The following is a 15,824-nucleotide window of genomic DNA, read 5'->3' as shown; positions in this document are numbered from 1 at the left end:
GATTGGTATATTATCAATCAGTTTCAGAACTAAAAAAGATTATCAGCATGGAAGGTGGAGCTCTAAGAGAGGTGACTGAGTTCAAACAGCTGATTATAAAACAAAAAGACCATTTACTACGGTGATATGTTATTAATTCAGTTAGAAACAGAAGAAGTGAAAAAAATACATGATTAAATGGATGCAGAATTTTAGAGAGCAGATATGTATGCATCAATGGGAACCGTTATGGGGAAACTGGTAGAAAATGTTGTTTAGATAATATATAATCCCAAAGGATATTGAGAAAGTAAACAAAAACTACAAAGGAAAATGCTGGAAATGTCAAGACATAGATGGACCCTTTTACCACATGTGGTGGACTTGTAAAAAAACAAAAAGATATTGGAAGGAAATACATGGGAAAATGCAGAACATATTAAAATTTAAATTCCCTATGGAAGCTAAGATATGCTATGCGTATAAAGGCAAAGGTTTCCCTTGCTTGAAAGCTAGTTGAATTGGACTCTAGGGGGTGGTGCTCATCTCCGTTTCCAAGCCAAAGAGCCATCGCTGTCCGAAGACATTTCCATGGTCGTAGCCAGCATGACTAAACGCTGAGGCGCACAGAACGCTGTTACCTTCCCACTGAAGCAGTACCTATTTATACTGCCTAATAAATTACCCAGATATTTGGAAGAGATATTCAAATATATGGTGACAGCGACTAGAATTATCTATGCAGCAAAATGGAAATTAGATGTCTGTCATAGCTTAGAATGGGAAAATAAATTTGCGTACTATGCAGTAATGGTGAAATTAACAACCTATTTGAGAAACAGATCAATTATGAGATTTGAGGAGAGATGGAGTGTGTATTATGCAAACAGGAGACAAATTTAGAATGAGAAAGTTTAAAAATAGTATATAAATGTATTGTAGTGTAGAAGCAGAAAGAGAACAAGTGTTGTTGAATATAATGTATAAGGAAGTGGATTTTGAACATAAATATCTTTTATTTTCTTATTATGAGATACATAGACTTTTTTGTACTTTTATGTATTGAAAGTTATAGTGAGTATGTAAAAATGACAAAATATGTAATATTGAATATGTAGTAATTATGAAACGAATAATGTAGTTGGAAAATAGATAAGTTATGAAATCTGAAATTTTAAATCTTGAATATAAAAGTACCCCAACAGCAGTAAGGACCATTGTATTTTATAGGTAATGTCTTAAAAATTACAATGAAGGGGATGTTGGAGAGAAATATTTTGTGTTTTATACACTCTAATAATATATAATTATCCTCGATATATATAATTATGTTACATAACCCCTCTTCTCCCTTTTATATCCCCTCAATACTATTACTTTGTTTTCCAAAATTAAAAAAAATGAGAAAAAAAATGATAGGATATTTCAGAGGTTATTAATTCATAAGGTCACTGTAAGTCGGAAGCAGCTTGTCAACACGTAACACACGCATTTTCTCCTGTGATTCAGAACTTTTCTGCTGCAAAATAAAAAGTCCATCAACAGGCCCATTGTAGTACACCCAGGCTCTTGAATGGCTGTGACGAACAAGTCTGTGGAGAAAGGAGCACTTCAACAAAGGCCCTTCAGGAGAGAGAGAGACTTTTGAGATGAAGTCATCAGTAAAAGAATAGCTTCTCAGGATATTAACAAGAGGTTTTACAGGCAACTACCCATTCAGAATTTTGGCTGCGGTCTCCCATCAGCCGCAGGAGTGACAGGTGGAGTGGGAGGTGGAAAAATCTAATCTCTGTCATGTAGTGAGCAAGCCCCATCCCACTGCACTGCTCCAAACTCAAGGACGCCACTTTGCCAGCAAGCCAGAATATTTCCAGAGCCGGGAAGTGCAGAGCTGGCCACGGCTTTCTTCCTTTTAGGAGGCCTTTAGGGGCATTGCTTGGCTCTCCTCGGGAGCTGCCTCTCTTGTTTGTAGTTCATCTTGATGACGACAGCCTTTTAGCAAATAGATGATTTATTCTCATGTGACAAGGAGACCAAGAATATAATTTGCCCAATAGCAGCAGGCTCAGTGTGCTGAATCTTATGTGCCTTTGGAGAAGTGATTCCACTCAATGGGAGTGATTTGTGATAACTGTCCTGTAAGGAATGGGGTGTGGCAGGAGCCCGCTTTTGCTCTGTGCGATAAAATGTAAGGCCCGATATCTTCTGTTTCCTGTCAGTCTGCCTTCCTACAGGGCAAGAATGAAGCTGCCAAACAGCCATCTGTCCTTGTTTTCCTTCAGTTAGATTAGGGAGACTTGAAACAGCCTCCCCTCTCCCCCTTTCCTTTAAAAAAAAAACAACCTCAAGGCTTTCTGTAGCATGGCTTAAGCCTCTCTTTTCTAGGGCTGTACTGCACATTGGATTTGGACTCTTGATGGACTTTCTTGCACTTGAGGTCCTTGCTGTATTAGGTTCAGTGCCGACTACTTTGTCTACCTGAGCTCCATCCAGAAGAGGGACCTCTTTGCATTTTCTACAAGTGGGCTTGGGGGGCATCTGTACTGGCCTTTTTTCTTCTTCTTAACATATTTTTTTTTTAGGTTTTTTTTTCCTTTTTAAACTTTTACAACGCATGTAATTCAATTTCTTACAATTTCCTCCCCTTCCCCTTCCTCCCTCCTCCCTTCCCTATCTTCGTGTTGTCTTTAGTCTTTTGACCCCAGCCATGGGCACAAAGTCCGAATCTTCCACTGAATGTCTTTTCTTCCTTCCTTTGATATCCAGTCCAAATAGGTCTTCCATGTATTCCAAACTTCTGCAGGTTTTCCTTCCCATGTTGTCTCCTTGCGTATAGTTGCCACGATGTCTGACTGTATGAACTCAAACAAATAGTTGTGCGGGCCAGGGCTCTTTTTGTAGCAGGAACTCATTTGCATATTAAGTGACACACCCCTAATGTAGGCAATCCTCCAAGAGCTTACAGTAGCCCCTGTTAGAAGACCTCTGTAAGCTCTTGGAGGATTGGCTACATTAGGGGTGTGTGGCCTAATATGCAAAGGAGTTCCTGCTACAAAAAGAGCCCTGGAAGTCACTTGTGCCAGATTTCAACTGTCCATCTACTTTTATCTTTCCAACCCAAAGCTATAACTGCTTTACCCGCCGATATCATAGCCTTAACTAAGGTTTGATCCTTCTTACCCACTATTGGGCTTCCCATTGTACTTATCAACATTAAGTTGAGGTCTATGTTTAATGTTATTTTACTTACTTTCCTTATAGCTTTAGTAATTTCTGCCCAGAATGCCCTTGCTTCTCTGCATTCCCACCACATATGTGCAAACCAGCCTTTGGATTGTCTACAATGCCAGCAGAGGGAGCTTAATCCTGGGATCATGTTAGCTAATTGGGCTGGTGTCTTGTACCATTTTGTGAGAAATTTATATTCAAGTTCTTTAAATTTAATTACCTTAATTTCATCGATTCCTTTCATGATTTTTTCTGCCATCCTCTCTGTTATCTGACCTCTACTCCACACTTTTTGTAGATATTCTGTTATTTTATCTTTATTTGGTATCATCTTTTTATAAATTTTCCCTACTACACCTTGTTTTTTCTTAGTCATTTCTTTATATATTTCTTCCATTGGTTTGTCTATCCATATTTCTTCTTTTTCATTAATCTTCTTTACTGCCTTATAGAAACCTGCTATTTTTAGCCAATGTTGCTTACCTATTTCCTCTATTACTTCTTGTAATGGCTTAAGAGTTTTCCCTCTAAACATATCCCCCACTCTGTGGTATCCTTTGGACCTTAGAGTTTCCCACCATTTATTTTCTTGCTCCTCTTCCATAATAGTTTCTAATGGCGCCCATCTAGAGGGACTTCCTAGCCATTTTGGTTGCCATTTCTTCCAAACTTCTAGTGTTGCTCTTCTAGGGCCTATTGTTAGTTTTAGGTCTTTAGCCTTAACTTCGTAAAAAATACCTAGTCTTCCTATATTATTGTTGATCTCATTCTCAAATCTAACCCATTTCCGTTCTCTTTCCTCTCCTAACTCTAGTAGTGATTTAAGTTGGAATGTGTCATAATAATTATTTAGATCTGGAACTCCCCATCCAAGTTCTAACTTATGGCCTGTACTGGCCTTACGTATACCTGGCTGTGGCTTCAGCCTTTGACCTCCTCCTAGGTCCTCTCTCTTTTTCTTTTTTCAAGTAATCATATTTTAAGCTTTCCAGGGTGGTGGTGACTGCAGATTAATTTTGGGTCAAACATTGCAAACCTCTGATTACTAGAATGGGTGTGGTGGAAGGAGGTGGATAATGTAATGGACCTGGTATTAGAACTGCAGAGTTTTTCCCCCCCAATTTTTGTTTTGTTTTGAAGAGGTGGCAGTTGGAAGCTCCCTGAATCTTCAGCAGTGTTAGGCATCTGAAGCTCAGGCTACTTCATGTCTACATCAGCTTCCATGGGTTGTCACTGTGGAGGATATTGGGCAGATATATGTATCAACCTGACATCTCTACCACTAAGATCAGTGCTGTTCTCTGGTAAACTTTTAAGCACAAGCAAAGCGATGGCGAACCTAAACAGCATGATAAAAAGTAGAGACATCACCCTGCCAACTAAAGTCCGCATGGTCAAAGCAATGGTATTCCCGGTAGTCATGTATGGCTGCGAGAGTTGGACTATAAGGAAGGCCGAGCGCCGAAGAATAGATTCTTTTGAACTATGGTGCTGGAGAAGACTCTTGAGAGTCCCTTGGACTGCAAGAAGAACAAATCAGTCAATCCTAAAATAAATCAACCCTGCCAGTTCCCTGGAAGGCCAGATAATGAAACTGAAGCTCAAATACTTTGGCCACCAAATGAGAAGGGAGCACTCACTGGAGAAGACCCTGATGCTGGGAAAGATTGAAGGTCAAAGAAGACGGGGACGACAAAGGATGAGATGGTTAGACAGTGTCATAGTGTCATAGATGCAACGAACATGAAGTTGAGCAAACTTCAGAGGACGGCAGAAGACAGGAAGGCCTGTCGTGATCTGGTCCATGGGGTCGCAAAGAGTCGGACTCAACTGTGCGACTGAACAACAAAAACATCCTTAAATTGCAGCCTCTTTGTGTAATGTAGCAGGTCTTCCAATAAATGGCTGTAGAACTACACCATTTCAGCTTGCACCAGTTTGTTAGAAACAGTTCACATATAAATTCTGTTTGCAGCAAACAGAAATCCCCCTCCGCCCACCCACAGCTTATGCCCCTCCATTCATATAAACTCTGTTTGCAGCAAACAGAAATCCCCCCCCCCAGCTTATGCCCCACCATTCCATTCTGGAGAATGCCATGGTGGCTCCCCATCCCCACCCTGGGTACAAATATAGAACATCAATGAATCCACACAAAAAATTAAAAAGCTACGATGCACAGTCAGAATCTGTAAAAAAAAAAGGCAATTAAGTCAATAATGTATTGTTTACTGCTCATGATTAGCAAAGTAGCAATAAAAACAGCAGAACATTTAGTTTCAACAATATATAACCAAATTCTAGAAAACCTTGGTGGGGAAATACAGAAGAGTGCTGCTGTTTTCAGTTTCCCTCCCAAGTGAACAACAGCAGAACTGCTTGCAAGAGGACTCCAGTTAATGACACATGGTCTCAATTAAACATCAAGGATTTGTACAGACAAGGCAAAGAGGAAAAGAAGGTCAGATTAGTCTTGGTGTTATATTCTGGAATTTCCTTCTGCATGGATGGGTGGGTTAAAGAGAACAGAGAGGAAGGGGGGAAGAAATGAACTCAGCAAGGAGCCTGCAGGAGAGGTTAAGCCAGGGTGAATGAGTTGGAAGTGGGTGATGGGTTTACATGGTATTGACTTAGTTGTCTGAAGGAGAAGGGTGGGTGGGGTTAACAAAGAGTGTTGGGCTACTGTCCATTGAATCTGCACAAATGGATGTATCTGCATTTGACCAGCAAGCTAAGCAAATGCTGGTTCAGGAGGATAGATCTTGAATTTCGGGGATAGTTTTTGGAATGATCCTGGTGGAAGGGCAGATTTCAAATGGATTTATTGACATGTGCCATCTGCACAACTTACTTAAAGGTGGTTCTTTAAGGGTGGCTCCAGGAGTTATATTGGATCCAGCTCAAAGGATAGTTCAAGAAGCACTGTGTGACTAGAGCATCCACCCCGCAATGCACACTCATGGTTGCATGGGAATTGTTGCAAATGTTGTCCCTTAGTCACAAAAGAGTATGTGGATATATCTTTTTATACAAGGGCCAGAGTGCAGTCCTGGAGGCTGTTTTCAGTGCTGAGGCTCATTCTAGAGAAACAAGACAGCAATAAAAGCAAGCTTCTTTTCCTCGCTAGACAACCATTTCAAACCTGATCGTGTGTGTGCGGGGGGGGGGGGGGGGGGGGGGGTCATTTACAGAGAATAATTGGTGAGCAGGAAGAGTTATGCCGTCTAAGCAGACAATACTGACTTTAATGGACCGATGGTCTGATTCAGTTTAAGACAGCTTCGTATGTGTTCATGTGTTCCCCTGCAAATCCACACAAACACACTCAGTTTTGCATTCGCATAATGTCTTGCACTCCCCCCTCCCCCCCGGTTTTGTAGTCTACTTCCTTACCCTTTTCCCTTGAAAGCATGTCTCAGATATCACTTCTTTGAGTGAAACCAAAACACTCAATTATGTTGGTAAGTGTAAAAGATAGCCCAAGAAACTGTGTGTGTGTGTGTGTGTGTGTGATATTTTGTGGTATAAGGTGGCCCAGTTCTTGATTCAGAATTCATTTTGTTTGTGCCCATTGCAGCTCAGTGTGAAAGAAACCTTTTATTTAAAATGTGTATGTACCTCTTTTTTAACATACACTCAAAGCACTGGGCAGACTGTTCCAGCAAGTGAGAGCTGCAACAGAGAATGCTCACATTCAGGCAGCAGTCTTACCCATTTACATGGCAGTCATTTCAAAAGGTTTTGCTGAGATGAATGAAGCTATCCTAGCAGAGAATATCAGGAGAGGCAGTCCTACAGATACGCAGAGACAATACTGCAGAGATAAACTGATTCAGTATAAGACAGCTTCATGTGTGGTTATGTGTTCCCCTGCAAACCCACACAAACACACTCTTACACTATTTGGTAACCAATGGAGCAGCTGTATTTATTTATTTAGACAATTTTAAGCAGCCTCTTCAGGGAATCTGCCTGAGGCAGCTTACAAAACATTGAAAGGTACTAACTAAAATCCAGCATTACAAACCCAGCCACCACATAAAAACACGAGACCATTAAGCATAAAATAAGTTTTCAGACTAAAAAGCACACTGAAGTTGTGTTTTAAAACCCTTTCATTAAAAGTCTGGGTCAACAGAAACATTTTGGCCTGAAAGAAAGCAATGTAGGTGCCAGACAAGCCTCAAGGGGAGGGACGTTTTATAAGTGAGGAGCCACTACTGAAAAAGGCCCTGTCTTTGGCTTCCATACATCTCTCCTCTGAAGACAGGGCATGCAGATCAGGGCTTGTGAGACAGGCTGGCCAACATACATGTTCTATCTAGCTCCTGAGAGGAATGAAGCTGTGGCACAGTACCAGCTGAAGTTTCCAAGTTGTCTTCAAATGCATTGTAATAGTCTAGCTTTCCGGCATGGATCTATGTTGCCATAGCAGCTGGGTCAAGATCAGGAGAAGAAGAGGAAGAAGAAATTGGATTTATACCTTGCCCATCACTCCCTGAAGGAGTCTCAGAGCGACTTACAATCTCCTTTCTCTTCCCCTCCCCTCCCCTCCCCACAACAGACACCCTGTGAGGTAGGTGGGGCTGAGAGAGCTCTTTTGAGAACTGCCTGTGAGAGAATAGTTTTGGGAGAACTGTGGCTTGCCCAAGATTACACCAGCAGCTGCATGTGGAAGAGTGGGGAATCAAACCCGGTTCTCCCAGATTAGAGTCTGTGCTCCTAACCACAACACCATACTGGCTCTGTGGGCTAAATGAAGATGGAAGAAAGCATTTTCAGAAGGTGAATTGACTTTCTTTTATACCTGATCACCACCTGATTCTGAGATTCCCTGCTCTGTGAGAACCTGGAATTCATTGGTTGTAGCAACAGAGCTTTCTCCTTTTCTTCTTTTTTAAAAAAGCTTTCTTTTATTTCAATTCCATGTCTGATTTATTTATTAGAGAGAAATTGATCAACAATGAGGTGAGCAGCTTAAAGCTGCCACAGAGATCAGAGCTCAACATTTACAATCATATCAAGAGCTGATTGTAAAACTGAAGTCTCTCCCCTCCCTTCCTAAAATCCTTGGCCAGTGGTCTGCATCCACCATATCTAACAGGTCTTCTTTTATGTCTCCCACTGTCAACCCTCAAAGCACCCAAGAACATCCTTTTGGTGATGACTTCTGTTCCTTGTTACGTTTAGTACTTTTCAGGCAACAGCTCCATTTCACAAAACATTTCCTAATGCTATTGCACTGCTTATTAGCTGTATCACTCTATCAATTGCGTTGATTTGCATTGTGTAATCAGCCTTGCATCTCAATGAGAAAGGCAGACTATATATAATGTGAATAAATAATATACGCCATTGTGTTTGGTGACTGACATGCAACTGGAGGTTATCCAGGCCTGAGCATCTCTTAGTTAAAAGGTTTTGCATTGGATATGGCCTGAATTTCGGCAGTTAAACTAAAACAGGGTTTGCATGCATGGACACATGATGGAGTCTAACTCTCTGTAGAATTATATGCTTTTAGGCTTTTAAGTTAAGTTGTCATTCCCAAAGATGAACGAATGAGTGACTGTTTCAAGTGGCTTGTTGTCAAGGCAGGATTTCGGTTCTGATTGATGCTGAGCCCGTTTCTTTTCACTTGGCAGCTGTCTCCCGAGAATGCCTATGATGTGCTTTGTGTCGCAGACATGTACCTGTTACCTGGGCTCAAACGACTCTGTGGGAAGACTTTGGCCCAGGTTCTTGATGAAGACAATGTAGTCAGCATCTGGAAGGTTGCAAAGCTGTTCCAGCTGACCCGGCTGGAAGACCAGTGCACAGAGTACATGGCAAAGATAACTGAAAAGGTAATTTGGGAAAGCATCCTTGAGTGGGTTGTGTGTCAGCCACCACACCTATGTTTGTTTCTTCTAAAGTCTTCAGATCTAATAAGATGGCAGCAAGCCATATTCCCAAGAACTTGTCATCGTGAACACAATTGAAGAGGACCAAATGGGCAGTTTCAATGGAAGGTTAAACTTCATGATGCACAGGAGACCCATGATCACGTCTCAGCTATGGGGACATCAGGGTTATTGTAGCTGAGTAGAGGGGCTTGACCACCCTCCAGTTCCCTCAAGTGTAGCCTAGTAATTAAGAGGAGGGGGGGTTAATCATGGCCTTAGGCAAGTCACTGTTTTCCAAGCCTTGTTGTCACCTTCCATTCTAATGTGAGAATACTTTTCACTCTAGATAACAGGATGTTTGTACTGAAGTGCATGTGTTCTGAACACTTGAAGGGCTCTCTCTAAACGGGACAGCAGGTCTAGCTCAGAGGCAAGTCCATTGCCATCCGGTGTAGATGACACTGTCCCTTGGTTAACGTTACTTGCAGGACTCAGGAATTCTTGGATGTGGATGATCCACATCAAGCAGATCAGGGTTCTGCATGGTCCTGAAATGTGATGGCACCCTGGCATTTTGAGAGAATCTTCATACCACAGCACCAAATTCAGTCCACATTTGCCATAGGTAAATGACAGTACAGTAAGCTTCTATGAAAAAACTTTGTAGCTTAGTTTTTTAATAAGGGTTAAACGTTGCTGTATCCTAGAGATGGGCATGAACCACATTTTTGCAGTTTGGTTCGTGACCATTTAAAGGGGCGCATCAGGCACCCTGAGGCAGCTGAGCCAGCAGGGAGAGACTTTTCCACACAGGCCCAGTTGGGCAGCCCATTTAAAGGGGCTGTGTCAGGCACCTCAAGGGAGCTTAGAAAAGCCTCTGAGCCGTTTAAGCCAAACAGATGAGTGGCGGGGAGCTCCCAGCTTTTCAGTTCCTCCTCCTCTTCACAAACAGTCACAAACCAAAATTTTTGGTACTTTCCCCCAGTTCTTCAGTTCACAAACTCCAGTTTGTGAATCCCAAACAGGCCAAAACTTGTGGCAAACTTTGGTTCATGAGCCAGTTCGTGCCCATCCCTACTGTATCCTACTTGATTAAAACTCCTGGCTACAAGAACCAACTGAAAACCTTGTAGTGGAGTGTAGAGGAAGAAGGTTTACATACAGACTGAAGTCTGCAGTAGAACACACAATTACATACAGAGAATTACATACAGACTGAAGTCTGCAGTAGAACACACATACCGTCGAGTGACCGTCGAAATGGAGCCAGAAGACAGCCGAGAGACATCGAGCCAAGGAACGCCGACCCGAAGACCGTCCGGTACCTCCACTGGGTGCTGATAGGGACTACCCCCACCCTGTGTTCTGTGGCCATAGATTAGGTATGAGATTCAAAGTGTAAGCCGCTCAGAGACCCCTTAGCGGGGGTTCGAGCGGGGTAATAAATCGAATGATAAATAAATAAATAAATACCCCGTGGTCTTAACCCTAGAATTGTTTTGTGTTACCTTCCACTTTGCATCAGGATTTAGAGGGGTACTTAAGACTGTCCTAACTAAACTGATGCAGAAATTAATCCCAAATAGTGATGCTTTAAATGGATGGGCAGTATTCAAACACACTCATACCACTGGAGGAATAGTCTGTTCCTTCCCATCCGACATCATCGTCAGCCAGCTGTAGTATGGCCAGGCCCACGTGGCCAGCACACTCTTGCTTCTGCTAAGTTCTTTGGAGCCCAGTCAATTCACTGGTTTTTATAAATGGCTCTAATTAGAACTCCCACATGAGCTGCAGCCTTCTTTACTTAACAGGCTTTGAGGAAGGTGTGAAATTCTTCCCAGCTTGTGAAAGCACACTGAAGAAAATAATTTGTTAACAGTTCCCCTTTTACATCCTCGTTATTTTCTTCTTTCTTCCCACCCTGAAACAAGCTCAGATGTATTGGTTTTTTTCACAGACTCACAATTGATTCTCAGACACGTTGATCTGCATGCAAAAACGAGGGCTTTGCTGCATTAACCTCATCCCTCGTAAGACTTCTGGAAAGTGCAGTTGAGTAGGGGGGAGGGAAGAGGGTCAGAATTCATGAGTGGAAGGCCGTTCTGTGGCTAGCATGTCGTCACTTTTATACAGCAAAGCCAAAGTCTGTATTCTAAAGATGTACCTGCTGCCTCAAGCAGTTGTCCTGGGGGGAGATAGCATCCCAGTGACATCATGTTGCCTGCCTGTTCCGTGTGAAGCTGAGCCAAACTAGGCCTCTTGTGATGGAGATGGCCTTTTGTGTAGCATATTGTGCTCACAGATCATTCTTTCCTCTGTTCTGAAATTTATGACGATGCTTTCAGTGAGCTGCTTTTTTGGGGGGGGGGGTATTTTTGTACCCATCTGGTACAGAACTATGCAGCGTGAACCAGAATCGTCTCGACTGCTGTTGTAGTTTAAAATGTAAGTGAAAACAAGGTGATGATAAGAGATGCTTCCAGGTGTCAGTCTACATGTTTCATTACCACACCTTGTTTCTTTTTACCTCAGCTGGTGGAGCTTGAGGAGGTTGCAGTGGCGGTGAAGGAGAATGCCGGGGCATGGAAGAACGGCAGGAGACAGACTCCATTCCCCTTATTGATGACATCCGTTTCCACATAACCAGCAACGTGCAAACCTACAGTGCCATTGAAGAAGCTAACCAGAAACTGGAAGCCCTGGATAATCTTTTGGCCACCATCGGGCTTGAATGTTAATCTGGGCCATCTCTTTGTGTGACTTCGTGGTGGATCGACTCAGAGTTTCGTTCTCGAGATTTCTCATCCTTCCCTCTCCCCCTGTCCCTTGCGTGCATGCATGCACACCCTCCCCATCCCAGATTTGTAGCTCCATCCTCTTCTGTGCATGGCTTCTGTTTCTAATTTACTGGCATTCTAAAAGTTGCATGCTGGCTCATTTTCCCTTCTCCCAAGAAACAAATCTCATGGAACACTGATTAGTGATTAGCAAGCCCAGTTTAATGGCAAATTTAGTTCCTGCCAAATGTTGCAGGCCCAGCAATACCTGGTGAAAACTGTTGCTACCCACAGAGCTTTGACACAATAGCTTTCTGCAAGGAAATTAAAGCAAATGAAATACAAGGCAGTCAGGAATAAATCAGCCTAAATTCAAGGATAAGTAGGGGAACCAAAACTTTTACAGGAATGTAGAGAGGTTGCCTTTGTGCTTGCTGCCACTTGTCATGCAGTAATGGTTGTTTCCCTCTCCGTCCTGCATATTTGCCTTCCAGATTTGGGAAACAGGAGAAAGGAAGGACCTTGGCTTTCTAATCCAGTTGTCTTATTCTTTGGCAGACTTATTTTTGTTTCCCATTTCTGTTCTACCTTTCTGTTCCACCAAATGGCATGGTTTACCATGGTTTGTCTTTTGTTATTGGACGCAAACACACTCGGCCACCTTTACTATTACTGCTTCTGCAGGAGAAACTCCAGTACAGAGGTCTGTCGGGAACTTCAGATGTAGTTGTGTATCTGTTCTGTTGGAAGCATAGAAATGGCATTTTTTTTTAGATTTCATTGGACTGAAGACTTTAGAAAATCCTTCAGGTCGTACCAAGAAGTGTTCCAGTCCTGGTACAGGTTGGTTGTATGTGGTGTGCTTGGAGAATACCCTGCTGAAGACCCAGCCTCATTCCCCTTTTGTGATAGAAATGGAAGCTAGCATTGTATAGACACTGATACTATCTGTCTGGGGTGGGGCGGGACTTGAAATCCCCTGGCTGTGCCTTGCTGCCTTTCGCAAGAGCAATGCATTGAATTGCACATTTACATCAGGTCCTCTGTTTGGATCTGTGCATGTTGAAGGTTACATATATGGGCCTCTGTGCAAAGGTATGATGTGGATGTTAGGTCCATAAAGGGGTGGAACCATTTGACACAATCTTATGCACAAACAGGATACTAAGATCTGCATAGGGCTGTTGACAGGTCTCTAACTGATTGTGTCAGACTGATAGGACTACAGAGAATAGAGTCTGGGTCAAGTTGGACACATGCAGTCTTCCATGCTGTGTGAATGATACCTGAGGACGAGTGAATATCTGCATGCTGAGTGGGACAGGTATATGAGTGCTCTCAACTAATATTAATTACAAAGTCCCTCTTATTTCCCCTGTGTTATTAATATGCATTAGCCTGTCACGATGCTGATAGTAGAGGAGGGTCTGCTGTGAGGGCTAACCTCTGAGTAACCAGAATCTAGGAAGGCCATGGTTAGCAAACACGTAGAATGCACTAATTTCATTTGACTGCATAGTGCCCATTCCAGCCAGATTCCAAACATTTTTTTTCTTTCCCTCAGCTGAAGTCAGGAAAATGTCTGCTTGTCACAAAGAAAGATTAAGGTATTTTTAGGATGGCTGTCTTAAAATTTTCTTAGTAAGCAAAACTTCGATGCCTCTCTCTCTGGGGAGGATAAGAATTTTAAGGGGGGTGGGGAAGACCACGAGAAATCCAAAACAAAGCCTAACGTGGGAACTTCAACTCTGGCCAAGATCATGCATGAGCTTTGTACCTCATTACCTGTCTAAAATTATGTTCTAAAGATGCAGGTTTGACAGTGAGTAGATGAAGACCATTTAGGATTATCTTGAATGATGATTGTACTGACTGTACAGTGGAGGTGTGGCTCTTGCAGACTGATTATCGGGTCCTCATTATTCCAGCTTTCCAAGCACTGATAACATATAAGTCAGGTCAACAGTTTGTTGTTTCACCTCTGTGGTCAGGGCTGCGATGAAGTGAGAAGCTTTTCTGTATCTGTTGATGTGACAACTTATGCCATCACTGAGGTATGTTAGCAGAATTGAAGTATTGGCCTTATTTTGGCTCTGTGTAAAGGCGTACTATACTGTTCACATTTATGTGATGTCTGTTCTAATTAGACTCTTGTAAAGGGATTGTGGCAATTAAACACTCTGCGCTTGAGAAAGCACAGAACGTCCCATAGTAAAGTTAGGTCTCTAAATAAGTTTTCTCAAAGCCCACACAAATCTGTACAACTCACTTTGATTTCCGAAAGCACAACCTAATTTGGAGCAGAAAACCAGGAGGCTTTAAGGGCCCAAGCAGCTTTTGACAAGTAAAGCCTTCACCTTAAGGGTGACTTGGAATGTTGGTGGTTTTGTTCTTATGTCTTAAGGGGATTATATTTACTCAAAGATACATGGTGTGTGGGGGGTGGGATTTATGCAGAAAAGAGTAAACTATTGGTCTGGTAAAGGTGCTGTCTTTTTTTCTTCGTTTTGTGAAAAGCAACCTTAAAAGTGATTGGAAGAGTTTGGTGCTGGGATTCTTGAAATCAGGACTTGAATAGGCATAAGTCTCCATTTGTATGGCTTTTGTCACGGTAGCAACTTACAAACGTATCTCTGTGAACAAAAGGAAACATATTACTGGAATGAACTTGTATCTTTCTCCTCCTGCTGCTCATTGTTTCTGTTTTCTGGCCATCTTTTCTGTTACCCATTTGAGTCTTTTAGTGGCCATCTGTTATGTATTTCCACTAGCAAATGATTGGGTGTATAATCTTCAGAGTTTCTACCTATACTTAATCAATGGGGGCAAAAAGAAACTTGAGAAGCATAGGGAAGGAAGCATCCTAATGTTTTCCCCTTCCAGGTTTCTAACAGAGTAAAAAAATGGGTACAGCGAAAGGAAAAAAAGCATAGTATAGTGGAGGTTCTACCTCAGAAATTACTTTTAGTTGTTGAGCCACTGAAAATGATGTTAGCTTCTGGTATGTTAAAGGCAGTCTTTCTATTTCTTCCTCATTAGCACAGGTCTGCTCAGACAGATATGTTGGATAGATCCAGAACACACTGTCTTTCTGAGTGTGTTTAGTATCTGTGTCTCTGGGCTCAGCTCCTTGGTGAATTGTCATGCTGCTCAAACAGTCTCTGGTAAAGTTTAGCTTCTTGCAAATTTGGTGAAGGAGAAAAATCGGGCACACAACATACAGTGAAAAATCACCAACAAAATACAAAAGAGAAGAAATTAACGACTTTCCTAATAATTATTGAATGTTCTTCTCGGCGATCAGTATAGTTGTATTACAAGGCAACGGAAAATTATTTTTGTCTTACTGTTTATGGCCCAATTTTGTTTACATTGACTCAGCCCTCTCTATGATCTTTGTTTAAAAATAAAGAGAATGTAAAGCCTTTCTGAACAGCAATATAATATATTTAAAAGCTTAATATATAAGCATGTGTACAGCAATAAAGAATCTATTTCACTAGATCTGCTACTCCCTTGCCTTGTTTGTTCACTCGTGATCATAAGGAGAGCAGTGAGAGAGCTGCAGGAAACCTGTTCTTTATTCCCCACCCCTCCCCCGGCCAGTAGCTGTTGTTGCAGGGATGGGTGTTTACTGCAAAATGCTGCACAAATGCCTTTTCTCTGCTTATTCCTTTTGACACTTCCAAGTTTTTGTCGTCCAACAGTGATGTGGATAAAGAGATGAGTGCTTTGTGGTGGCAGTTTTGACACCACTTAATTCCATGCTTCTGGCAATGATCATGAGGTAAAACAGGCTATATTTATGTGTGTGGAGACAAAGGGGCCAAGAGAAGCAAGGGTTGCTGGGGAGGGAAGTACATTATACGTGTCTCTGTGCCAGTGCTAGAAGTCTCCGAGCCAAGATTGGGAGCTGGAGTGCTTGGTGCTAAATGACAATTTAGATATAGTG

At 42.1% G+C, this 15,824-nt stretch overlaps 1 protein-coding gene across 1 annotated transcript in view; it reads left to right on the top strand.

Moving 5' to 3' along the window:
• The window catches only part of ABTB1 (ankyrin repeat and BTB (POZ) domain containing 1), a 55,235-nt gene extending 39,888 nt beyond the window's left edge, over nt 1-15,347 (top strand). Inside the window, 3 exon segments of the mRNA XM_015426098.1 lie at nt 8,853-9,053; nt 11,628-11,676; nt 11,679-15,347. Of these exon segments, the coding sequence (XP_015281584.1) occupies nt 8,853-9,053; nt 11,628-11,676; nt 11,679-11,833 (405 nt within the window). The 3' untranslated portion in view covers nt 11,834-15,347.
• Nucleotides 15,348-15,824: the final 477 nt, after the last annotated feature.

Source organism: Gekko japonicus, unplaced genomic scaffold, assembly GCF_001447785.1.
Source record: "Gekko japonicus isolate JY-2015 unplaced genomic scaffold, Gekko_japonicus_V1.1 scaffold69, whole genome shotgun sequence".
NCBI classification, from domain to species: domain Eukaryota; kingdom Metazoa; phylum Chordata; class Lepidosauria; order Squamata; family Gekkonidae; genus Gekko; species Gekko japonicus.
This window is presented reverse-complemented; position numbering and strand designations above follow the sequence as displayed.